Source organism: Borostomias antarcticus, assembly GCF_949987555.1.
Source record: "Borostomias antarcticus genome assembly, chromosome: 33".
Taxonomy (NCBI): domain Eukaryota; kingdom Metazoa; phylum Chordata; class Actinopteri; order Stomiiformes; family Stomiidae; genus Borostomias; species Borostomias antarcticus.
Window position 1 is genome coordinate 5,012,400 of NC_140266.1, and position 26,477 is coordinate 5,038,876.

Consider the following 26,477-nt stretch of genomic DNA (forward strand, 5'->3'; position numbering starts at 1 on the left):
AGAGCACAGCTCATTCATTTAGCAGGCAGATGGTAGCAGACGTTCACATGGGTAGATGACCAGCTGCTCAACATCAGCCCAGTTTCATCCCTCCCAGCAGAGACTCATCCCAGTTTTATCGCCCCCAGCAGAGACGCCTGCTGAGTGTGTGTGTGGCTTCTCAACTTAGACCTGGTCTGTGGGCGACTAGTTAGCTGCTTCTTGTTTACCAGTGGGTGATGCATGGGGAACAGTACACATGATTGGACGTTTATAGATTTAGGTCAACTAAGACCTTGTTCAATCTGGTAAACCTTTAAGCCTATAGCTGGCTTTAAATGCTTCGGTCACCGTTTTGAAGTCCCATGTGTTTTTTAAATCTTTTTGCGACAAAACTAATCTCATGTCAATCTTGTGCCGTTAGGAAAGAAGCAAAAGTACGAGGTCTCTTTCTAGAACACGGATAATTGAAATGAAAGAAGGTTCTGTGAGGACGCTGGACGGAACCAGTCACTCGCAGGCTTCGTTCGTTGACTGTTAAAAGAAACGATTTACCTGAAGACTTATAGACTGTTAACACTTTCCAGCTTTAACCTGAAATGGACGTTTTGAAAATCAAAAAGTGTCAAATGTTTATGTAGATTAACAGTATCCAGGTGATGTGCTTGCAAAGCTATTTACAGTAGTATTTGTTCAGTAAAATAGCCAAGAAATATATTTTATTTATAACATATCCTACAGCCAAGGAGAGTATTTTATTCATGATGGATACACAATACTCACAATAACAGACATGGCGTTACGGTGTTGAGGTGCGTTATGGTGTTGAGGTGCGTTACGGTGTTGAGGTGCATTACGGTGTTAAGGTGTGTTACTGTGTTGAGGTGCATTAAGGTGCGTTACGGTGTTGAGGTGCGTTACGGTGTTAAGGTGCGTCATGCAGCAGATCTCAGACACAAAACATCCACTTGTGTCTCTGTCTTTGACTTCATCCTCAGAATAGCCTACGGCCAGAAAGAAGAATGTTTTATGAAAAGCTCAGTAGAAGTTTATGGACATTAAAAACAGTAGCCTGTAACTTCCTACTATCATCCCACAATGCAGTTCAGTTGTTATAGTCCATTCTGACGGCTCATATCTCGCTGGGTCTGGCTTGGCTGTGGAGAAGCTCGGGGCTTCATCAGTGAATTGAAAAAGAAAATGCTCGACATTGTGCATTAAATGTCGTCATTGAACACACGCCATCGTCTGGGAAGGAAAGGCCCTAGATGCACCTCAGCTCCAAACACGGATACCTTTAGGGCACCACGTCACTGAACAGGTTGAGTGTTCGGATGTGTAGAGAATTGAATTTAAAGCAGAAAACACACCGACGCAGCGCATCAGGCAGACGAAGCGCAGCTGCTGATCTGGGGTCAGTCTGGCGGAGGAGCTGAAGCGTGGCCATGGTAGCGGAGGGTTAGGGTTCTCATTAGAGAGGCGGTCAGGACAGGACTGCTCTCTTCACCCTTGATTAACAGCTAATGACAGCGCATCTAAAGAGCAGAGCGGAGAGGCAGCAGAGGAGCAGATCAAACGGGAGCCATGTTAGACTGGGTTCTGAAGAGAGGGGTTGTCTTTGACAGGATGCTGGGAACAAACAAACAAACGCACAGATTTTGATTGATACTGAACACTCAGCGACGGTCACCAACATTGCTCATTCTGGGTGCCTTGCCCTCCTCAGCTGAACATGACTGTTACGCGTCTCCTCAGAGACCAATACATTGAATGTGTTTCTTTATCTGCCTTTGAAGCTTTACCTACACTTGCTTTCAGCTTGTTAATGGATACTGGCTTCTACTTTCCTACCGTGCCGGGGATGCTGATGGCTTTGTGACTAGTGACTGTTTAACTTGGTATGCGTCTGGTGACGGAGCTGATCAACCAGACCTGTGTTTGAGCGTGTGCTTTATTCAGGGGGCGTGGCCTGTGATGTGCCCTCCCACTTACATGGTTACATTGTGTCAGAAACGGAGCAACAATGAGGAAGTAGTCTGAGATGACTGGTTGTTTGTTGCCAATCAAAGCAACCTTGCATGATTTCTAAGGAGTTACAAATGTAACAGTTTCACAGGGACGACGAAAGAGAAAGTCAGGGTTCAGCCGATATTTGAGAGCTTGTATTTGTTGGCTAGTTTTCCTAAATAAAATCAGAGTAATTTACTTTTGAAATATCTACTTTATTGTACATTTACTATACACAGTATAATGGTGTTATGATTGTGCAGTTGATTTGAAAAATGCTGTTTGCATAAAATCACTCAGAAAGTTGTGTTTTTGTCGTCTCAGTCACCTGCACACTGTTGAAGGCTTCTTGCCGAAACGTTTGTGCATGTTCATCTTTAGCATGGCGATGAACAGAACCTGAACGTTCACCAGGATGCATTGTAAGAATGGGGCTTTAATCGGTAGACGGCCTTTGTACAGCAACATTCAACACATGCGTCAGACTGTGAACAGGTGGCTGCATTCATCTAAAGCTTGACTTTTGACAGGTCATATTATTATTGTCAAATATGTGCAAAAATATGTAGATTATCAGCTATTTTTGTGACTCAAAATCTGTAATTAGAATTAGAAATGGCTAGTTTCCTTGTGGAGGTTGAACGCTTCAGTGATCATTCAGTTCCTCCTGGCTCAGAGCTTCAGTGATCATTCAGTTCCTCTGGCTCAGAGCTTCAGTGATCATTCAGTTCCTCTGACTCAGAGCTTCAGTGATCATTCAGTTCCTCCAGGCTCAGAGCTTCAGTGATCATTCAGTTCCTCTGGCTCAGAGCTTCAGTGATCATTCAGTTCCTCTGGCTCAGAGCTTCAGTGATCATTCAGTTCCTCCTGGCTCAGAGCTTCAGTGATCATTCAGTTCCTCTGGCTCAGAGCTTCAGTGATCATTCAGTTCCTCTGGCTCAGAGCTTCAGTGATCATTCAGTTCCTCTGGCTCAGAGCTTCAGTGATCATTCAGTTCCTCTGGCTCAGAGCTTCAGTGATCATTCAGTTCCTCCAGGCTCAGAGCTTCAGTGATCATTCAGTTCCTCCTGGCTCAGAGCTGAGAGGTTTCATTCACACCTGAGCTCAGCATACTCTATGTGCTGTGTTTTGTGATTAAATGCCAAACAATATTGCATAATTTCATATGCAATTTGTTCACATATATATTGGTGTAAAAACTCTGGTACTGTGGATTAAAATATGTTTAAACAACACATGATGATCTTGTGGCTGTTTTTGTGGTGGGTGGGGTGCAGATGAGATGTCAACCTTTTATTTAAACTCTCATCCATCCATCTGACTACACTCATCCATCCATCTGACTACACTCATCCATCCATCTGACTACACCCGAACCCGTGCTCAGGGAGAGTAATCAACATTGAACCCGTGGTCAGGGAGAGGATCGTAGTACATAAAACCTACCAACAGATTTAGTTTATTGGTCAATCTTGCAGCTAATATGGTTCAGTTTGTAAACAACTTGGCCTACAGGTTCAGTTCAAGTTATCATTCAATAAATATAAATGATCAATTCAAGTTACATTACAATGATTCATTCTAATGAAGAGTGAGACATCAATATGAAAAGGAATGTGTTTAAATGACATTATTGGGCTAAAATACATAAATTAGCACATGCATTAATGACTTAATCAGGAATCAGAAGTGTTCAGGTTCCATTTGGTGATGTGTCTATTATGAAGCACTTTGTGTTGCTTATCAGACCTTTGTCCAGATGTGATGTTGACCACAGGCCGTCTGTAGCCGAGGGGCGAGTTCTCTATCCCATTTTCCAAAAGTACACAGTGTCACATGACGGCCGACATCCAGGCTTCATCTCGTACAAATGTCCTCGTTACACTGGGAGAGAAGACAGAGCAGGGATGAATGGGACAGAGCACTTAACACATCAGGACTGAACACATCAGGACTGAACACATCAGACCTCCTCATACTGAACACATCAGGACTGAACACAGAGAGGGAGCTAACAGCCTGGGTCTTCCTGCATGCATCTGATTCCTACAGGGCGTACGGCTCCTAATGTGATGAATGTTTCATTGAGACAGGGACAGTATTAATGAGACAGGGACAGTATTAATGAGACAGGGACAGTATTAATGAGACAGGGACAGTATTAATGAGACAGGGACAGTATTAATGAGACAGGGACAGTATTAATGAGACAGGGACAGTATTAATGAGACAGGGACAGTATTAATAAGAGGTGGATTGGCCTGGGAACATTGTGAACGGTAAAGAAACCAGCTGTTGTTGTAGGAAGTTTATATTTCACATTCAGCAGCACATCAGCACAAGAGAGTTACATCCTTTGAGTTCTAAATACAGTAACGAGGAAACGGCACTAAAGCTGTTTGAGCACGTCAGCCCAGATAAACAGAAGGCCTCATTCCTACGCAGGCCCTCACACACAAGCCTCTTCCTGTTTCCCAAGAACGGCATAGAGAGACCTACAACACAATACAAGAACGGCATAGAGAGACATACAATAAAATCAGCTGCTCTCAAAGCACACGGGTTCGTTCCCCCCTCAGAGTCCCGTTCATATTAAGGAAACATGTCTTTATGGAAGTTAGTGGGCATCCGGCTCTACAGTTAAAATTAATAGGATGGAAAAGAACATTCTGTGTTTTATTGAATTTCTGATTTAGCCCATAATGGAATTAGATGTGGTTTTCCTTCCTTGAATGCATTCCTACCACAAACAACCATCCATTAACAGGCTGTGAAACGGACTGGTTTTCCACCCGGAGGGGAAATCAAATAACTGGAGAGGTGGAGAGGAATTCCACCCAAAGCCAAGTTCATCTGTACTTCATCATCTGTACTTCATCATCTGTACTTTATCATCTGTACTTGGAGTAAACAACACATATTTCTGCGCTTTATAAGTTTTACTTTGAGCCACATCATAAAAAATAATTATGATTTAATGATGATCTTTTTTTTTTTTACAGGATTCTCTGGCACAAAGTACCAGTTCTGCCTGTGAACTATTGTTTTGATCCACCCAATACCCCCCCCCCCCAAACTGGCCTGGTTCACAGCCCCCCCCCTCTGAGGGCAGCAGACTGGGACTACTAATCTCCGTTGTTCTGGAACTGCTGTTTGTGAGGATTTCCAGGGTCCTGAGAACATGTCAGCAGTGGGTTTGGGGCAAGGAGTCATTATATTGTCATACGAAGCAGCTGTACTCTGACCAGGTGACAGACTGCCCCCTACTGGCGTTCCAACATCACTACCAGACCAGATAGTCTCGTGTACCAGAACTCTTTTGCACTGAATTTAACGGTAAGTTGCCAGAGATCCCTCGTAGCGACTAGATACCAATTTCCAGGGGCTATTGCTGCTACTGGGTCCAGGTTTACAGATGTTACTAGTAGCTACTGGGTCCAGGTTTACAGATGTTACTCGTAGCTACTGGGTCCAGGTTTACAGATGTTACTAGTAGCTACTGGGTCCAGGTTTACAGATGTTACTCGTAGCTACAGGATACAAGTTTACAGAGGCTCCTAATAGTTACTGGTTTCCCACCAATGTATCAACCACATTTAGCATCAGGCAGAAGAAGTTGTTCTTGTTGTCGCTGCTCATATTGTCCTGTTTACCTGTGGGCTCTGTCCAGCCTGCACGCTGGAAACGATGCCCAGAGACGCGCACACGTCCTCCAACAGCACCGAGTCTCCCGGAGAATCCTGGATAAAGTGAAGTAGGATCTTCTCTCCACCTGCCCAGCACACACACGCACACACACACACACACGCACACACACACACACACACACACGCGCACACACACACACACAAGCTTATCAAACGCTGTTCCACAAAATCAGTTACTGATTCAATTTTCCTCATATAGCTTCAAGACAACTGATATGTAACCACGGTGCCCCCTAGTGGAGATTATATGTCAATACCTGTCCAAAAAATATTCCCTAAAAACATGCATGAGTTAAATGAGCTAAAAGGAATTCTGACATACTGCCTGGTTAGATTGTGTACGCCTTATCATTTCAGGGCCTATTTCTCGGGCAGACCCCTCAAAGTGCTTGTGGATTTATGTTGTACTTCAACCTTTTCTTAGAACTCACCTTTGGCCACGATGAGCATCCCTCCACTCTGAAGAAGGTCTCCACTGAAGTTGCCTTGGATACCTTGAGCACTGGCCTGAGGGTAGACGAACAAACACACACACCATCTTTCACCATGCATGGAGTATATTAATATTATACATTTATTCACCACTACACCACCTCTACACACCACTACACCACCACTACATCACTGCTACACCACCACTACACCACCACTACTACATCACCACTACATCACCGCTACACCGCTACACCACCACGGACCACGCATGGAGGACAGACTGACTGTGAGCTCTCCTTCAGTATGTGTCCACCATGATGCAGAAACAAAGCAGAAATGTCCATAATGAGCGTCACCTTCGCAGCGCCGTCACGTACTTTCTTCCCCAGAGCTGCAGGGACGATGCTCAGAGCAGAGTACCTGAGAGAGAGAGAGAGAGAGAGAGGGAGAGAGAGAGAGAGAGAGAGGGAGGGAGAGGGAGGGAGAGAGAGAGAGAGAGAGGGAAAGAGTGAGAGTGGCTTAAAATCAAAAAAGTAAATATCCTGGAATGGCCCAGTCAAAGCCAAGACCTAAATTCAATTGAAAATCTGTGGCAAGACTTAAATATTGCTTTTCAATGGGTTCAATGGCACCCATCCAATGTAATGGAGCTTCAGCAATGTTGCAAAGAACAATGGGCGACAACTTTCCAGATGTGCAGAGAGACTCCAAACAAACTCACAGCTGTAATTGCTGCCAAATGTGCTTCTGAATACTTATGGAATAAATTATATATATCCTAAATTAATTACAAGCTGAATATAACGGAAAATAATTTATATATATTAACTATATATATATAGTTTTACCTTTGAGTACTTTGTGTTTATCAGTGACAAAAAGCTTAATTAAATCAATTTTGATTCCATGTGTGTAACAATAAAATGTAAGTCCAAGGGGGGTGAATGTATTTTATAGGCACTGTATTCATCACAGTTCATTTGCCGTTAGGACGTGGAGCATCTTACCTTTTAAAACCCAAATCCTTATAGCATTTCTTTTTCTCGTCGATGTAAAGGTCTGTAAAAGATGTGAGCATAAACGTGAAAAATGAAAACCTGTCAAATCGGTCTAGGCTAGACATTTATCACATCATAACATTACATTACAGTCATTTAGCAGATGCTTTTATCCAAAGTGACTAACAATAACTGCATTTAACGTAGGAAAAGCCGATACTACTTGCCAGAACTCACAAGTGCATCTCCTTTCTTAAACAACTGACTAAGAGCATAATCTGAAGTGCAAGAATAGCAATCTAAAATACAATAGATGCTTAAGAGTGTGGATTGTTGTAGTACTTAATAATAGTAATAACTATTATTAGTTTTGGAGCACTGGGCTCCATTCTGTGTTTAACCCTTTATATCCAGTAGTGCAGTCGGCTGGGAGAACACATGATCTTTTACAACACCAGGTGCCGTAGCAACCGACCCCTCCCTCGCCGTGCTGCTAAAGGTACGTTGTGTCACGGGGACAAAGGTTCAAAGCTCCCAGTGCCATTGCGTAAGGTTTCTGATGATAGTATAACGTTGTAGACAGCTGCAGCTATCCAGAATGTAGACCAACTCCATCTGTCCCCGCGGGTCCGTTCAGAAAGTGTCCTCATGGGGTCTGTTCTGTATCCCACCTGGACATGGGGTCTGTTCACTATCACCTGGACATGGGGTCTGTTCTGTATCACCTGGACATGGGGTCTGTCCACTATCACACCTGGACATGGGGTCTGTTCAGTATCACCTGGACATGGGGTCTGTTCAGTATCACCTGGACATGGGGTCTGTTCAGTATCACCTGGACATGGGGTCTGTTCAGTATCACCTGGACATGGGGTCTGTTCAGTACCACCTGGACATGGGGTCTGTTCAGTGTCCCACCTGGACATGGGGTCTGTTCAGTATCACCTGGACATGGGGTCTGTTCTGTATCACCTGGACATGGGGTCTGTTCAGTATCACCTGGACATGGGGTCTGTCCACTATCACACCTGGACATGGGGTCTGTCCACTATCACACCTGGACATGGGGTCTGTCCACTATCACACCTGGACATGGGGTCTGTTCTGTATCACCTGGACATGGGGTCTGGTCTGTATCCCACCTGGAGCTGCAAAGCTGCTCACCTCCTTTGAAAAAGTCCCCCTCCTGGAACTCCTTCAGCCCCGTCTCCTCTGGGCCGATGCCGACCAGCGCCACTCCGTTGGCTCTCAGGTCCGGTTCTAGTTTACTGACCTCTACGGCCGTCCAGCGACACACCTGGCAGCCAAACCTCCTCAGGAAGAAGATGACCGCTGGCTGGTCGCGCCACAGAGACCGGAGCTCCACACTCTGGAGTCAAGACAACAAACTAGCAATCAACTGCACTGCACCTATTTACTCATTACTCAAACCCTGAGCAACCCAACACAGCACCTAGCCTGGCCTGGCCAACATGATCATGAGGTCACATTCACCCCTGCGAAGCCAGGCTACACAGCACCAGCTTCAACACTTCCATTTGTGTTACATGTAAATTACAGTATCGTCATCATTATGTCCCCCATAGAGTAAGCAAGTCCCCTCAAGACTAATATAGGGTTTGAGGTCTCAGATATGCTTCCCTGGGGAGGATCTCGTGGTTAGTGTGTGATGACAAGCGTCCCACGGCACAGCGAGACAGATATAGTCCCAAACCAGCTTAGAACCAGCTAGAACAGTTACCAATAAGACAAGCATGTGTATAAACGTAGGTGGGTTAAACAGCTGTAGAGAGAAGTCATTACCGAACATGTCCAGGTGCGGTATCATTCATTAAGTATCAATGTAGCCTTGCTGTATCATTATTATAGACTATCATTCCTCCCTTACCTCTTCAGACAGGCCGCTCTTCAACAAGTTCGCTCCAACTTTACCCAGGTCAATCGTTGCCATTTTCACAAGTTGTAAAGTTAAAATGTGACAAAAACTACGTTTAAAGAAAGATAGATATTATATATGTTCCCAATTTCCTGGTAGTAGCTGACCCGTCTTTCAGTTGCACAACTCCGTATTCCAGCCACGCCCATTTCAAAATATTGTCCAATCATAATTGAAATGCTACCGAGAGTCAACCAATAAACAAAATAGTTACAATAATGGGGCGGGTTGTGTTCCGTCATTAGACAACAGTGAACACGTGCAGATTAATCCCACTGTGATTGTATTACATCTGAAACCACCACAAATCAAATAAATATTTACATCTAGAAACCCGTCCGTTTCAGTCAGTGCCTTGGAACAGACAGTGAGGTTATTTTAAATCGCATAGGTGAAACTTAAAATCACGGGACATACCATTTTTGTTAATATTAAGCATTATTCTGTGTGGCAGTAGCCAAGACTTGAAGTTTGGCCTTATTGTTCTACTCGCATTAAGGATGGTATTCGCTGAAAAGCAGCTCATTGCTGTTCTATACACCAGGCTACAAATAAACAAACAAGGTCTAGGCTACTATGAATGTCATTCAGGGCGCATCCTCTTAGAGATGGTGCTGATGCTGCAGGTCTCCCAAGCAGGGGGATGAGAGGGGGCCGGTGTGACGTCGTGAGACCGAGGGGGGAGGGAGGGAGGGAAGAGAGGGAGAGAGAGGGAGAGAGAGAGAGAGAGAGGGGGAAGGAGAAGGGACGGAGGATAATGCAGCGGGATGACTGCATCAAAGAAAAAAAACATGTATCCTCTCATTTATCGTACATGTTGTAAACCCTAAATATGACTGAGCTGTTTATCATCACACTGTGCTGCCGTGAACGACAAGACGCCCTAAAAAGGTAATTCTCTCGTTTCAATTTGCACGCCTTATTCTTTTAGAGCACAATCCGACTGTAGGCTAATCTTCACCTTGAACAAAATGTCAAACCATAGAGAAAAGCAATCGAGGATGGTTATTTGAAACGATAATCGAGCTAGACAAATATACACGCTCCGGCATCTTTGTAACGATAAATATACATTTCTCATGGAAACGGCGGGCTATAATTGGCTAATTAAACTTATTTTTTATTTCAGTTTTATGACCAATGCCTGTTTTACGCCTCCGCTCCCATGTATACGATTTTTTATTCCATAAAAAATTAAAATGGAAACAGCATCCGTGAGAGAGACAGTGCCGCATTCCGTACTGCTATGCTCAGCTCACCGGCACATGGGCTTTGCGCACATCCCTGCTCACATGCGCATGCGCACATCCCTGCTCACATGCGCACATCCCTGCTCACATGCGCATGCGCACATCCCTGCTCACATGCGCATTGGTTCAGTGCGTCGCGCCCACGAGGAGCGCGTGCCATCAGCCTCCTCTGGTTCTCTGGTTCTCTGGTCCTCTGGTCCTCTGGTCCTCTGGTTCTCTGGTTCTCTGGTTCTCTGGTTCTGGTGATGGCAGCAGGGTCCTCAACTGGCTACCCTGGTATCCTTGGTTACCTACTGTACCACCTGCTGTCCATTAAAATCAAGCGAGTCGCAGTAGTAATAAATTACCTCTCTTATTAGTCTGTGGTTTTACGTGCTGCATCTTCTAAATGTGTGTGTGTATATTTCTCATCAAACTGTTCTGTCGTTTTGATTTAATGAGGATCCCCCAGTGTATAGAGAGAGAAGTGGGTCCAGAGTGATGTCCTCTCCAGGCATGGGCACCCCCAGCGACCCCCTCCTGACCAGCCCGGTGGGAGGAGGAGGAGGAGGAGCAAGGTCTTCCACTCAGGAAGGCCTCTGGAGGAGTTCCCTTCCTAAGACCGCCAGCTTCCCATCATCCACCACACGGCACCTGAGCCACCGCGCCAACAACTTCCAGAGACACCCAAAGCGCCGGAAGGTGATAAGACCCTCGCCCCCTCCGCCTCCCAACACCCCCTGCCCGCTGGACCAGCTGGACCTCAGCGAGCTGCCCCCCCGCCGAACCTTCCCAGAGCTGCTCTTCAACGGCTGCATCTTGTTTGGCATCGAGTTCAGCTACGCCATGGAGACGGCCTACGTCACCCCCGTCCTGCTGCAGATGGGTCTGCCCGACCAGTTCTACAGCCTGGTGTGGTTCATCAGCCCCATCCTGGGTAAGAGACAGGAATATAACCTTTACTATGTTTATATACGATATACAGTAGTATTTAGAAGTAGGCTAACTAAAGAATTTAGAGTAGTAATATCTAGTATAATATAGGATTTTGTTTGTCATATGCAGACATAGCATTGTAGGTCTTGTGGATTAGGTAAACACAGATCGCTGCTCATGCCCTGAACGCCTCCTTTCTCCTGCTGCCCTGAAGGCTTCCTGGTTCAGCCTCTCCTCGGAGCCTGGAGTGACCGCTGCACGTCCCGCTTCGGCCGGAGGAGGCCGTTCATCTGTGCCCTGGCGATAGGTGAGTGTGAGAGGAACTGAGCCAATGTTCTCCTGCGTCAGAGCCTGCAGGTGTTGGGGTCCAGCGCAGGTGTTGGGGTTCAGCGCAGGTGTTGGGGTTCAGCGCAGGTGTTTGGGTCCAGCGCAAGTCTCCAGGTCTTCAGCTGGATTATGATTCCAGGAGAATGAGACGCTGTCCTGACCTCATTGGTCAGTTCATTCCCTGTCCTGACCTCATTGGTCAGTTCATTCCATCACTGCGAGGCCATGTCGATCGACCGCAGGGGTCTTGGAGTGCCGGGGCAGCCAGTGGCCCGGATGGAGGGGGTGCAGGGCTATTTATTCATTTATATTGTGTGTTTTGAACTCGTCTCAGCTACGGCGTGTTCTTTCCTCACAGGAGCCCTGTTGGGTTTAACCCTGGTTCTGAATGGGCGGGACATCGGAGGTGCGTTGGCGGACACGGCGTCCAATCACAAGTGGGGGATCGTGCTGACCATCTGCGGAGTGGTTCTGATGGACTTCAGTGCCGACTCGGCTGATAACCCCAGCCACGCCTACATGATGGACGTGTGCAGCCCGGAGGACCAGGACCGGGGCCTCAACATCCACGCGCTGCTGGCAGGTCAGAGGTCGTCACGTGATCAGAGCCTAATCAATGTTTCAGTGTTTCAGGGGGAAAAGGGCGGGAGATTTGAACGCTGGGACACTATATACCAGCAGCTCACACATCCTAACTCACTCTCTTTACCGGGAAAGTTAGAGGCGTTTCATGGTCGATTTCATGATCAGTTGTGCATCATAATATTTCCTGGTTGTGTTACGCAGGACTGGGAGGTGGATTCGGGTACATCGTTGGTGGAATCAACTGGGACCACACCGAGTTCGGAAGGTCAATGGGCGGTCAGCTTCGGGTCATATACCTGTTCACTAGTGTGACCCTGGTGGCTGCCACGGCGATGACCCTAACCAGCATCCCAGAGCGGCCCTTGCCAAAGACCCAGCCTCAGAGGAGCTCCCAGAACCACCTGAAGAGCCCGAACCTCCCCCTCCCCCCCTCTCCCCCCATCGCCCCAGGGACGGGCCTGGGCCTCGAAGAGGAAGAGGAGGAGGAGGAAGGCCTCTACAGATACCAGTTTTCTGACCCTCGCTCCGGCCACCCTGACCCGCTGGGTCACTCGTGCAGCGCCAGCGCACGGCTCTGCGCCGGCCTGAGCAGTCCCATCTCCCCCCTCAGCCCGCTCACGCCCAAATACGGCAGCTTCATCAGCCGAGACGGCTCCCTCACCGGCATCAACGAGTTCGCCTCCTCCCTGGGAACCTCCTACATCGACAGTGTTCTCATTGACTGCTACACAGGACTACAAACCCCACAACCCCTGGACCCTGACGCTGCAGCCAGACCCCTGCCCCCAGGGGACACCCTCCCCACACAGGGAACTCAGACAGGGACAGGGGCCCAGCTTGGAGGTGGGCCTCAGCTTGGAGGTGGGCCTCAGCTTGGAGGTGGGCCTCAGCTTGGAGGTGGGCCTCAGCTTGGAGGTGGGTCTCAGCTTGGAGGTGGGCCTCAGCTTGGAGGTGGGTCTCAGGTTGTGGGGCTGTTTCATCCCGGGGCAGGTTCCAAACGGGGCTCCTCTGCTGGCATCCTGAAGCGCCCGCAGAGTCTCGCCCTGATGGCGGACCCCCTGATGACCCCAGGCGTCGGGATGGAGGACGGCAGGAGGAGGACCGTCACCTTCAGCCAGCAGGTCTGTCTGAACCATGGATGTATTCATAGAACTCACCTCACTCTCCATTCATGTGAACTTTAGTCTGGCAGCTCTATTGCTTTGACTAGAGATAGAACCTCTGGTCGTTTAGTCTTGCGATACCAATCGGAAATCTCTGCCTTCTGAGACTTTGAATTGGTTCTAAAACACTTTAAACTATCTTGGATTGGTTCTGCAATGCTTTTTTTTTTGTTTAACTCCCAAATGGTTTCCACTCACTTTAAGTGACAAAAACAAAATGGAAGTCCTCAGTCTCTAGCTTTTGGAGTTGTTGGAAAGTGTATTTCGTCACTTTTGAGGGAGCTAGGCTAACGGTGCCAGGCCACTTCCAGTGACTGCAGCTAAGCTAGGCTAACGGTGCGGGTCTCAGCTTCCTACTGCACGCAGAGAGGAGAAGGGTGTGTATCTTCTTATCTGACTCTGGAGAAGACGGCAAATTAGCTAATTTCCCCAAATCATGGCATGTTCCTTTAAGTCATTAGCTGCAGGACCAACCTCATCAGCTTAGGGGGCAAGGTTGGGTAGAGTTGTTCTCTCCACGGGCTCAGAAGACGGATGATGGGAAATGACTGGTCTCCTTCCTCTCAGATGACCAGAAGAGAGACTTGTCTTAAGTCTACTTTTCCCTCCTTACCATATTTTCTCCCTCAGCTTTAGTTAAATTAAGGTTAAAGTTAAGACCCCAATTAACCCCCATCCATCCTGCAGTCCTCGGATAAATTGTAGCCAATCACATTTGAAATAGGTTATGTAAAAATGTACATCACAAGTATATTACTGTATGTATATTACATGTATGCATATTAAGTATGCGGTTTCTTACATAATTAAGTAATTGTTTTGTCACTGTTGGGCTGAAGGTGGCGAACATCCTCCTGAACGGAGTTCGCTATGAGAGCGACCTGAGCGAGCACGTGGAGAGCGCGGACTCCCAGATGTCCATGAAGCTGCTGTGTGTGGCCATCTACAGGATGCCCCCGTCACTGCGCAGCTTGTGCACTAACCATTTCCTGGGTAGAGGAGAGGCTCATATCTTCTGTGTTTGCTGTCACCACACCTGTCTGCTCTCCAGAGAAAGCTGTGTTGTAAATGTGATCTTCTGACCTCCAGGCTGGCTGTCCTTCGAGGGCATGCTGCTCTTCTACACCGACTTCATGGGGGAGGTGGTGTTTGAGGGGGACCCCAAAGCGGCCCACGACTCGGAGGCCTACGAGCGCTACAACGCCGGGGTCACCATGGGCTGCTGGGGCATGTGCATCTATGCATTCAGCGCTGCCTTCTACTCAGGTGAGACCCTCACACACACACACACACACACACACACACACACACACACACACACACACACACACACACACACACACGATTGGTGCATATGAACAGGGCTGGCTGGTGACACTCTCTCTCCTCTGTTCAGCCATACTGGAGAAGCTGGAGGAGCGTTTCTCTCTCCGCTCTCTGTATTTCTTTGCCTACCTGGCGTTCGGCCTGGGGACCGGCCTCGCCACGCTGTCCACCAACCTGTACGTGGTGCTGTCGCTCTGCGTCACCTACGGGGTGCTGTTCTCCTCGCTGTGCACGCTGCCTTACTCCCTGCTGTGTGAATACTACCAGAGCCCCCAGGTACGGACGCACAGAGCAGCAGACACGCCCACTGAACACACACTGAGTACAACTGATACCTTTGGTTACAGTCATTCTGTCTGTGTGATTTATTTGAATGGTACAAATCTTGATTTGTAGTGATGGATTCACTGTACAAATATATGCAGTTTATATATGCAGTATATATATAATACTGTGGATGGGCAAATGCTCTTTTCTGACAGTTTTTCTGTGTGTGTGTGTGTGTGTGTGTGTGTGTGTGTGTGTGTGTGTGTGTGTGTGTGTGTGTGTGTGTGTGTGTGCGCGTGTGTGTGTGTGTGTGTGTGTGTGTGTGTGTGTGTGTGTGTGTGTGTAGTTCTGTGGCACCTCTGAGGAAGGGACCAGGAGAGGGATGGGCGTGGACATCTCTCTGCTCAGCTGCCAGTACTTCCTGGCTCAGATCCTGGTCTCCGTGGCGATGGGACCTCTGACCTCACTGGTGGGCGGGGCCCAGGGAGTGATGTACTTTTCGAGCGTGATGTCATTCGTGGGCTGTCTGTACTCGTCCCTCTGCGTGGTGTACCAGCTGCCCCCCGAGGGTGAGCCCCCCGAGAGTGAGACCCAGCCCCTACTGCACATTTAGAGCCCTTCACAACGCCACCTCACCACACACACACACACACACACACACACACACACACACACGCACACACACACACACACACACTCTCTCTAGATTACTGCCTGCCTTTCGATCTACCCTCAGCCGGGCGGTATCACACTGTACTGCACATGTTCCCTCACACATGCAGGTCACATGACGTATGACGTCCCTCAACGTCCTGACCACTCAGCGCTGCTCAGACACAGACAGACGTGGGCCCATGTCACTGTTTGATGCAGTGTGTGTGTGTGTGTCAGTGTTTGATGCAGTGTGTGTGTGTGTGTGTGTGTGTGTGTCCATGCATCATTTTCCTCAGGCCTTTCCGATTTGTGTCATTTGCGTGTGTGATGTTGTTGTGGCTGTATGTTTGCGCAGGTGTGTGTTTCTGTGTGTGTGTGCGTACATGCGCGTGTGTGTGCTTGTGTGTGTGCATACACATTAGTGACCTCTGTGAGTATGTTGTGATGATAGACTATTGTCTGTTGATCTGCTGGAGCGTTTCTCCTCACCTCTCCTGGCTTGTTGATGTTCAGGGGAGGATTCTGCTCATCGTATTAACAGCTTTGGCGCCCCCTACCTCCCATGTCTAATGTCTGCATGAGCTGCCTCTCAATGCCTTGTTGTGTTGTTTTGGTCACATGACCGAGGGAACGCTGCCTGTTTCTACCTGGGTTCCCTGAGAACACTGGGGTCTCACTCTAGGGAACGTTCTAGTGACTGACTACCTGCCTCCATGACCTTTTGCTTGAAGCCCTGAGAACACTCACTCTTCCTCACACACACACACACACACACACACACATGCACACACAGTCATTTACACACTCAGTCAAAGTATAGTATGCACTTCTTTAGTGTTAGACGGAAGCAGTCATTCTTCACGTGTCTCACACACACACACACACACACACACACACACACACATGCACGCGCGCGCACACACACACGCGCACACACACACAGAAGACTAATTATCTCTGGACTCTCACTAAGCCATGGACAGCACTCTGATCTGTCAGTCCGCTGCTGGCGGGGTCGTTGTAATGACAGTGATTCTTGTCATTATCAGGCAGAGCAGAAGTTGAAACTGGGGTGTGATTCAGCATTCAGTCGGAAACCCGAAAAACTACAACAAAAAAGAAGAACAACAAAACAGTTATTTGGCTGCAAGAAAGAATTGAGGAAGATAACATGTGAAGGATTCTGTTGAAGCTGGATGACTGTGAGGAAGGACGGGGTTAAAGTTCAAACGCCAGCAGCACGTGCTTCTCTTCACCTCTAGGGCCGCATGTCGGGCGCTTAGGCCTCCGCCATCACATTAGACCCAGAGGGGCTCATAGTGGGACCCTCTCACATTTGGGTTAGTTGTCTGACCTCCTCACAGTCACTCACATCTGTCCATTCATCTCTCCATTCTAGAACCTGTACTAATATCCCATCCTCCCCGCCAGGGCACTAATGATGATACTATTGGCACATTTACTTTTCAGTTGGAAACGGATTGTCATGCCAAAATAGCTTGCTTTATTTGCATTGCTCGGACATCTTTCTCACGTATTTTGACTTTTGACATAGAGAATGCTCTCAACCTGTTTGTTAATTTCCCACTGAAACACCCCCTCCACCTCTAACACCCCAGCCCCGCCCCCCCACGCCACGCTCACTCAGGCCTGCTGAGGGGTCTCTGGAGCGGTGACCAGGGCTGGGGGGTCTCTGGAGCAGTGACCAGGGCTGGGGGGTCTCTGGAGCAGTGACCAGGGCTGGGGGGTCTCTGGAGCAGTGGCCAGGGCCTCCCTCTCTGAAACACCCAGAGCTGGACTGAACACGTCATCACACCCAGGCCGTGTTTCTGAGGGACGTCCTCTGTGGAAACAGGGAGTATATGGACTATGCTGTTGCAGTGCTTCTAATGTGTATTTTACAAGAACTGTTTTACAATGCTACCATCCATAACCTTGCTTCTGTAACGGCTACTTTACAGGGTTTAGTTAAACAAGTTCATTTTGACATTTTTGACTGCCGTGTCATTTTTTCTGAAATTCTACATAGGATCTCACACACATAGTAAATCCTACATTCTCTTGAAATCTTTTGATTACTTGTATAACTATCACCTCAGTTGACCTGTTGTTGTATCCACAAAGCACCACTAGATGGAGCTCTAAGCTGCATTCTGGAAAATACTCCGTTTGTAATAACAGGCAGGACTGACTTCACCACCATCTTGGGAAACCCTTCGTTTTCCTGGTATCAGGTGAAATTAGGTAGACTGACATCAGCTTTTTACAAGGTTGTCTAAATACCATAATAGAAGCATTAGAGTAACACTTACGTGTCACAATTGTAATCTTTTTTTTATACTTAACTGGTCAGTACACTATTGAAAACATTAGAACATGGTCTCACTAAATAGGGTAATACTGAAATACAAATGTGGGTAACCTACCAGAAACACCACACACAAGTTAGAAAGACAAGAGTGGTTTATTCAATTTTGAGAACCAGAAAACACAAAGCACTGGCCAAAGTAACCAAATTTCAATCTGGAAATATTACCGAGACCTAAAACACACCAGTGTAAGGATGTTGTCAATTAATATTCCTGCATCGAGACCTTGCAGACAGAATTCTGGTTGCAGACAGAATTCTGGTTTACCCTTAAACATAAACTCTTGAATAAAAACACAAATGTTTGTTGAGTACAAAATGATTACAAACTTGCATGAAATGCATATGGAACAAATGACCAAAGTCATAAGATTTAAGAGGGGATAATTGACATTGCAGAAGAAGCCAGCTCCCAAAATAGGGTCAAACTATCTTTTATCAAGGAGGCATAGAGCTAAACCCTCCTCCTCTTCCTCTGCAGGAGTCCCATCTGTTGTGTTAACAGACCAGCCAGGCAAAGGATGAACATACTAGCAGCAGCACAACACACAAACAGAATCATGATTATAACAAACAGACTGAACTAATAATGCTAACAATCGTCCATTAGCCCGTCCATTAGCCCCTGCTTAAAACTGATCTTTGGTCCTTAGTGAGTCTGTGAGGTCAATGGGAAATGTGAAGAGCTGAGAGGAGCAGAATGGATCAGCTGGTCAGCTGTGACCATGTAGAGATTGTGCTTCAAACTCATCATACTGACAAACCCGCCGATATAAAACCCCCCGCTGCTCTTACTTGGCCGGACTTGTACAAGTAAATAAACAACAAAAACAAGTTTGTTTCAGAGACCAATAAATAACACGTTATAAAAGGGAGGAGGGGCCTCTATGTTTTAGGGACTCCAGTGCATTGTTATATCATAGGAGGGAAACAGAATGGACAGAATCTGTAGATCAACCATAAAGCACAAGCTCTAGAGCCACGCTGACCACGCGGACGGAGCTGGAACGCAGCCGGAGGAAGGGCTCATCTAAGCCTCCACTTTGGCTTCTTTTGAGTCACCGTTTTCACTTTCTATCTTCTGCTTTTTCGTCTCCACTTTTTCCTGAGGGTGCAGGAGAAGGGTGGTTAGGAGACGCCTCTCGTTAGGTTATGGGAAACCCCTGCCTAGAGGAAATATGCAGCCTAAATAGTCATAACATTGTGATTTTAAGTTATCCGTTTTAAATCATCCGTCAAGATATTTTGTATGTTGCTCTGAGAGACTCTGCGAGTCTGAGAACATAAGAGGGTCTGCCAAATGACTGAGATGTTATAGTTGAGTAATGCATGTAGCTAATGTAATGTTATAGTTGAGTAATGCATGTAGCTAATGTAATGTTATAGTTGAGTAATGCATGTAGCTAATGTAATGTTATAGTTGAGTAATGCATGTTGCTCCTGTCAGTCCTAATGAAGGGAGAGACCCACCTCCTCCGCTGGGCGCTTCACAGGCTCCGCCTCCACCACTTCCTTCTTCTCTCCAGCTCCTTCATCTGCTGCTCCTGCAGACGTACCATTCACCTCCTCCTCCTCCTTCTTCTCCTCAGCTTCCTCCTCTGCTGCTCCTGCAACCAGGTTTAATGAATGAAGACACGGTGAGGAAACAAGCACAGACTGGTTTGAGTGGTCGCTCACACTGCATGTATGGTTTGCTCACAGTAGCATAATAACTATAATTAAAATGTATAGATTATATATCAATTCTTATAATTATAGATTACAATTGTTGAACATTATGAGTATTATGATGATTATTATTATACACCCTGGTATCTTTCTAATCTTTTAACTCGATACTCTGACCAACTACTCGTAAGTGTCCGTGGTCTGGGCTCAAAACTAAACGCTTTTACTGTTTTAGTTCCAAAACTATGGAATCGCCTTCCCCTCACGGTCAGGTCAGCTGAGCCAGTACCACATAAATACCTAACCCTAACCCTAACCCCGCTCATTAGTTTGCTTTTAAATTGGGTTTTATTTGTTTATACTGCTTTCATTGTTGAGTGTTTCTGTTTCCATTTTATTAATTGTATATTACTCATTCTATGCTGTGTAATATTATGCATTTTTATCAACTGTGAAGCACTATGGCAGCTGTTTTGAGAAGTGGTCAATAAATATATCAATTAAATAATGAGAGAACAGTTCCAGGCAACTGGTCATCATAAGATGTTCAGATCTCCTTTTTCTACGGGCCAAGGTTAAACAAACAAACAAACACTGCCAAATCAAATCAACAATGTTTAGTGAGGAGCATTGTTGTGTTCCCGTTAGCTCAGAGTGATATGACCTCTTACCATTTTTCTTTTTCTCCTCTCCATTTTCGGCTGCTTTGTCAGTGTGGTCAGCGCCGTTGGTGTCCTGGATGAGAGTTAGGGATGAAAATGTGAAGGACTGTCCCATAGTGAGATAACACAGTAGAGAAGGCTATAAGATTACAATATCCAATCATGTTGTCAATCAAATCAAAGGTTGAAATACTTCTACAAGAATATAGGAGCCTAAATGACCTTCATAACTACAAAAGACCTGTGTTGCAGCCTACACCTCTCGCTTCCCAAGAGAGGCGGTTAATTTCAGGGTATGTAATCAGAAGGCCAATTGAGATGTCTGGCCAAGGCGAACATCTGTGCCATTTCACAACCCAAACAAAGCCCTGAAGAGAAGCAGCGCATGCCGGGGGCTGGCGGGCGGGGGCGGGTTAACGGAGACCGGCGGGCGGGGGCGGGTTCACGGGGACTGGCGGGCGGGGGCGGGTTCACGGGGACTGGCGGGCGGGGGCGGGTTAACGGGACTGGCGGGGGCGGGTTAACGGGGACCGGCGGGGGCGGGTTAACGGGGACTGGCGGGCGGGGGCGGGTTAACGGGGACTGGCGGGCGGGTTAACGGGATCTGGCGGGCGGGGGCGGGTTCACGGGGACCGGCGGGGGCGGGGTAACGGGGACTGGCGGGGGCGGGGTAACGGGGACCGGCGGGGGCGGGGTAACACAGCCGGGGCGACACCTGCACCATGAGGCGCCAAGACAAAAGGCCACGAGGCTCAGAGGAATAAGTTAGTTCATCCAACTCACTGTTCCGTTTCCCTTGGCAGGTGCGTCCCCGCTGCCATTCTCCTTCTCCGCCTCTTTCACCTCCTCAACGACCACTTCTTTCTTCTCTTTCAACTCCTGTAAAATAGTTTGTCCCCGATTAATCAACGCAGGCTATAGTTATTTATATTATGGGGGCATGCCCCTATGGAGTCACTCATAACATACCACTTTACAATCGGTAATCTAGTAAACGTATTCATTTCAGCTACCAAGATCATGTTATCGTGCAGTCATCGAGACTGCAGATGCAGAACCCAGGCAGCTAGAGAACCCTGCAACCAGCAGCACGAGCTCGTAGACAATGGGAGTTGAGCTCGCGCAGCTCACCATCACCAGGCAGCGCGCTCGAGGGAGAGCAGCTTCCCGCCTCCCGACACCTCAGATTCTGATTACCCAACGCCTCACTTCTGATTCACCTCAGATCTGATTTACCTCAGATTCTGAACCAACGTCTCACTTCTGATTCACCTCAGATTCTGAACCAACGCCTCACTTCTGATTCACCTCAGATCTGATTTACCTCAGATTCTGAACAAACGCCTCACTTCTGATTCACCTCAGATCTGATTAACCAACGCCTCACTTCTGATTCTACATTCTGTCTCAACCGAAATTAACTTGTTGGTTCACTAGAGAATACATTCAGTTAAAGTTGGCTACTGTAAATGACCAGTCTACGGTGAGACATTTCATTATTCAGCAATAACGTTCGCAATCATACTAGGCTCTTACTAATACTAATGTATTCGCGTTACAGTTGAACAAACTTGTAAGCAACTAGCCAGGTAGCGATGAGGTTAGTCAGTTTTTTTATTTCTCGTATCTGAAGAGTAACGTCAACGTGAAGACGGAAATGAATGAAACTCACCTTTTCTGTAATTTTTGTTGCGGTGGTAGTGTCTACTGCGGTATCAGCCATAGTTTATTGATGTATACGTCCTCTTTTGAAAATAATTCGATGCCTTTTTGAGTGTCTAAGCTTTCGCGTGTAACCTTAGCTAGGTGGTTTTATTGAGAGAGAGAAGAAAGGAGGGAGAGAGATGCTGGTTCTTCTGCTGGGTCGAACTCGGTGGATCCACTAGTCTGAACAGCGCTCCTCGGTGACGAACCTGATTGGAGAAGAGAAAGTTAGAAACATTCGCCGCTGTTTCTCATTGGATGAACTTGCTGTCAATCTGTTGACTGTCCCGCCTCTCACGTTTTTTTTCTGGACATATTTCCTCATTTTAAAACACGCTGAGGTAAACTGACTCCGCGGCAAAAGTTTCTTAGAAATAATATTTATAATATGTCTTTGTAGCACAAACAAACACATTTCATTTAATATTTCGATCGTTTACTTGTGCGTCGATATGAAGTCGGCGCAGGATCTAGCAAATAAGCTAAAGGCTGATTTTGACCGTTTTGTTCCTCTGACTGTGACTGTCAGGTAACCTGGATGGGTCAAGGCATTCCTCACCTCCTATGATAAACAAATAAGTAGATACACACACGCACACACACACACACACACACACACACACACACACACACACACACACACGCACGCACACACACACACACACACAGACTCTTGAGCTCTTTCATTCTTTCTCGACTCCTGCTCTCCTGCAATCTGAGGTATCAAATTACAGCCTACTGGTGATGATGTGAGCCAGTTTCTAAACCACTCCTCTTGTGGCTCAGCCAGACCTTGATGTCTCTATTTATAGCCTAGTTTGGAACAAAATGCTTTCTGGCTAAATCAGTAGAAGCCTGGCCTACTAGCAGCCTATTGAAATGAAGCTTTGTATTATATCTCTGTTAGAATAAGTGTAAGTGATTTAGATCAGATAAGCTGGAGTGGATGGTTGTCTGTCAGCTAGTTGGTCTGTTTCCTGATTAGAAAGGAACATTGTTGTAGGTGTTTTACATGTGACTTAAAAACGGCTTCATCACTAGCTAATGAACAGCATTAGGTTCTCACAATACCCCACTGTTAGTGTTCAGTAAGTTGGTTCAACACAATGCTGCTACACGCTGAGCACTGGTCAGAAATCACTGCTTTGTTTGAGGCCACATTTTCATGGCACAGAAGCATAATAGCTGAGGTCATAGGGTCAGCAATTAACGTGTGGCTGTCTGGTTTGTGAGTCTGACAGACAAAGACTGTGAGAGGAGGAGGAGGAGGATCCTGGAGGAGGAAGGGGCTGGCGGCAGAGGACTGTGGGTTCTGCAAGTAAGGTTTTGGGCTGTGGATCTTTAGTATTTCATGGAATGCAAGAATAAAAACACGTCAATGTGAGCCTGTGTGTTGCTGATAGAGCTACACTGAGCACATAGAGAGACAGAGCTACACTGAGCACATAGAGAGACAGAGCTACACTAAGCACATAGAGACAGAGCTACACTAAGCACATAGAGAGACAGAGCTACACTAAGCACATAGAGGGACAGAGCTACACTAAGCACATAGAGGGACAGAGCTACACTAAGCACATAGAGACAGAGCTACACTAAGCACATAGAGAGACAGAGCTACACTAAGCACATAGAGGGACAGAGCTACACTAAGCACATAGAGACAGAGCTACACTAAGCACATAGAGAGACAGAGCTACACTAAGCACATAGAGGGACAGAGCTACACTAAGCACATAGAGACAGAGCTACACTAAGCACATAGAGAGAGAGCTACACTAAGCACATAGAGACAGAGCTACACTAAGCACATAGAGACAGAGCTACACTAAGCACATAGAGAGACAGAGCTACACTAAGCACAGACAGATCAAATCTGTCATTACAGAGTAGATAAGAGTAGAGTACTCTATTACTCTTAATACTCTTATCTTCTCTATAATGACAGATTTGATTTCTGTCTGGCCATGATTATCCTGACAACTGGCCAATGTATGAAGTTGATATTTGTCCGATGTATTTCACACCCAGAGCGTGCAGTGTCACCTGTCGAGGTTGTTTGCATCAACGGTTCTTGTTCTGTCTGAAAAGTGTAAAAAAAAAGTCTATGTAAAAAGTAGTCCGCCGGCAGGATGTGTTCCTGTGCAGTGATGAGGTTCGAATCCCAGCCTGGGCCAGCCCTTAACATGGGTCGAACTGAAAGAACACAGTGCAGACCAGAGTACCGTTACAGTGGTGCCGTGACCCAGAGGCCCAGTGGTGTGGAGTGAGTTTAAAGGGCTGAGTGTAACCAAGTGAATCGTGAGTCCTCATATACCCTTGTGGAGTAAGTCCGAGGTAGTGGTAGCGAGTAACTGGTAAACTCACTCCTCAAAGGAGCGCTGACAGTCTCTCCAAGAGGGGTGTCCCTATTGGTGCAACTGTCAGTGCGTCTTAAAGCAGCCCAACGTAGGATGTGGTATTTTCGCGGTTTGGCGCCCCCTATAGGTTCACTTTTGCACAACTGAATATACATGGTGCAACATGGCAGCTTACGTGGAAGGAGCCATTAAAAAGTAACAGAAAAATGTGTCTTATTTTCATGGGATTATGCACTAATTAAAACATACTTATGGATATTTATATTCCATTTCTGTCAGGTCTACACAATATTCTGCCACAAAAGTCTACACACTGCACCTTTAAAAGGGCCATCAAAAATGCAGATAGCTAGATAGAGCATGCAGAACAAACCACAATGGGCTCACAGGCACTTTTGATCTAAAAGCTGGCAACTCAGGATTATTCGTAGCTTTCTAGTTCCATGAATGAACATTGGTACTTCAGACATGCAGTTACAGTACAGTGCCTTTTCACTTAGCAAATGAAGACCATGTGGGGACTGCAGAGCATAGAAATAGCTGTTTTCAGTTAATGGCTCCAGTCAGCATGTAACCCAGGCTCAGAGGAGAGAGAGTCAGCAAGGCCCAGAAAAGCAGGCGGCCCAACCATTACTCACTCCCTACAACTGGAAAATGGGAGCAATCAGAAAGGGGAGTGTTTATGAGATCATTTCCTGTCATGTTTTTCTCTCTGGTGTGCCCACTACCTCACTCCGTTTCCATGAATATCTGCAGTCCTCCTGTGCACCTTCAGTAGACTGATGGGTAGTTAAACAAGAAATATTCTGTTGAAGCACAAAGGTAGGTAGATCGGTACTTTGTTAATGCCCGAGGGGAAATTGCACTGTTACACCAGTCACATTCAAGGGGCATCAAGAAGGTTAAAAGCAGGTAGTGATCGACTGTATTAAATGCTTTTGAAAGATCTACAAAGAGAGCAGCACTATGTTTCCTGTTGTCTAATGCCGAGATTATGTCATTAGCAACAAGAGCAACAGCAGAAATGGTGCTGTGATTAGCTCTGAATCCAGATTGGTAATCCGATGATCGATGCCCGTGTGTCGGCTCCCACAGCAGCTCCTGGTGTCTCTGGCAGTCAAGCAGCCTCATTCTCCTGACTGCTGTTTTCTCACTCACCCTTGCTGACCCCCCATACAGATGCTTGTTGTAACATGTTGGCTCTTGATGATGTTAAGTACTGCATGCAGCATTCTGGTGTAGTAGCACCCATGACTTCTGCAGGGTGGGCTTCAGGGTCCAGCATTCACAGCCATATTGGAGAACAGACTCTACTGTTGCATAGGAGAAGCCAAGTTTGATTTTAAGTCATTGACTTCCCTCAGAGCGATGCCTCCTGTTGTTTTAGAGGTGTATGGTCTGGGAGGATGTTGTAGGTACCTCGGTTTTCTCAGCATTTAGCCGAAGGCCACTCTGCGCTCTCCACTCAGCACAGGAGCTCCTGTGTTTGCTCTAGGAGGTCGGAGAGCAGGCGGACATCGTCCAGGTCTGTTAGGACCACGGCGGGGGGTCATCTCCACCTCCTAGGTTTCCATGGTTATCAACATTACTGCCCTCCCTGTAAAATGAAGCAGTTTCCAACGTTATTCACCATCACACCTGAAACAGAAGGGGACAGAAGAGAGAAACCCGACCTGAGGAATGTCAGGCTGGAGCAGAGGGCAGAGGTCAGGACTAGGGGGGGGGGGGGGGGGGGGGGGGGGGGCTCGTCTTCATAATTGGAATAGGTGGGGGCCAACTGAGTTCTTCTGATTGGCGGTGTCCTGCACTGTCTGTGAATGGCTTTCTTGGGGTATGTATGTATGTATGTATGTATGTATGTATGTATGTATGTATGTATGTATGTATGTATGTATGTATGTATGTATGTATGTATGTATGTATGTATGTATGTATGCGTGCATGCATGTATGTGTGTGTATATGTGTTTGTGAGTGTGTAAGGCACTGAGGCAGCAAAATGACCAATTAGCTTCCATAAATTATAATTGATTGAATTATCTGTCTTGTTCCTTCCATTCATCAGTGTTTACAAAATCCCATGCCTGGCGAGACCTCCTGGAATGTGGCCTCACGGCCTCTCTAGCCTCACGGCCTCTCTAGCCTCACGGCCTCTCTAGCCTCACGG

At 46.9% G+C, this 26,477-nt stretch overlaps 3 protein-coding genes across 5 annotated transcripts; 1 reads left to right on the forward strand and 2 right to left on the reverse strand.

Annotated features, from left to right (window-relative positions):
- Positions 1 to 3,466: 3,466 nt before the first annotated feature.
- prxl2b (peroxiredoxin like 2B) lies at positions 3,467 to 9,160 on the reverse strand. The gene is made up of 7 exons (XM_084460528.1): positions 9,015 to 9,160; positions 8,291 to 8,495; positions 7,136 to 7,187; positions 6,485 to 6,548; positions 6,125 to 6,200; positions 5,640 to 5,758; positions 3,467 to 3,870 (listed from the first exon to the last, which is right to left on the reverse strand). The coding sequence occupies exons 1-7, from the start codon at positions 9,075 to 9,077 to the stop codon at positions 3,844 to 3,846; spliced, it is 606 nt and encodes a 201-aa protein (XP_084316654.1). The 5' UTR covers positions 9,078 to 9,160; the 3' UTR covers positions 3,467 to 3,843.
- A 1,632-nt stretch (positions 9,161 to 10,792) lies between these two features.
- Positions 10,793 to 15,508, forward strand: slc45a1 (solute carrier family 45 member 1; the record flags this gene model as incomplete). Of its 3 annotated transcripts, none has more annotated exons than XM_084460550.1 (9): positions 10,793 to 11,228; positions 11,442 to 11,534; positions 11,913 to 12,137; positions 12,341 to 12,982; positions 13,130 to 13,260; positions 14,142 to 14,295; positions 14,392 to 14,568; positions 14,699 to 14,904; positions 15,242 to 15,508. In XM_084460550.1, the coding sequence occupies 9 exons, from the start codon at positions 10,793 to 10,795 to the stop codon at positions 15,506 to 15,508; spliced, it is 2,331 nt and encodes a 776-aa protein (XP_084316676.1). The 3 variants fall into 3 exon arrangements, with proteins under 3 accessions (XP_084316676.1, XP_084316677.1, XP_084316675.1); XM_084460551.1 differs by having other exon boundaries at positions 12,341 to 12,897; positions 13,102 to 13,260; XM_084460549.1 differs by having other exon boundaries at positions 12,341 to 13,260.
- Positions 15,509 to 18,205: 2,697 nt separating this feature from the next.
- Positions 18,206 to 22,051, reverse strand: LOC311327682 (uncharacterized protein). The gene is made up of 5 exons (XM_084460767.1): positions 21,920 to 22,051; positions 21,031 to 21,126; positions 20,257 to 20,320; positions 19,388 to 19,524; positions 18,206 to 19,022 (listed from the first exon to the last, which is right to left on the reverse strand). The coding sequence occupies exons 1-5, from the start codon at positions 21,968 to 21,970 to the stop codon at positions 18,948 to 18,950; spliced, it is 423 nt and encodes a 140-aa protein (XP_084316893.1). The 5' UTR covers positions 21,971 to 22,051; the 3' UTR covers positions 18,206 to 18,947.
- Positions 22,052 to 26,477: the final 4,426 nt, after the last annotated feature.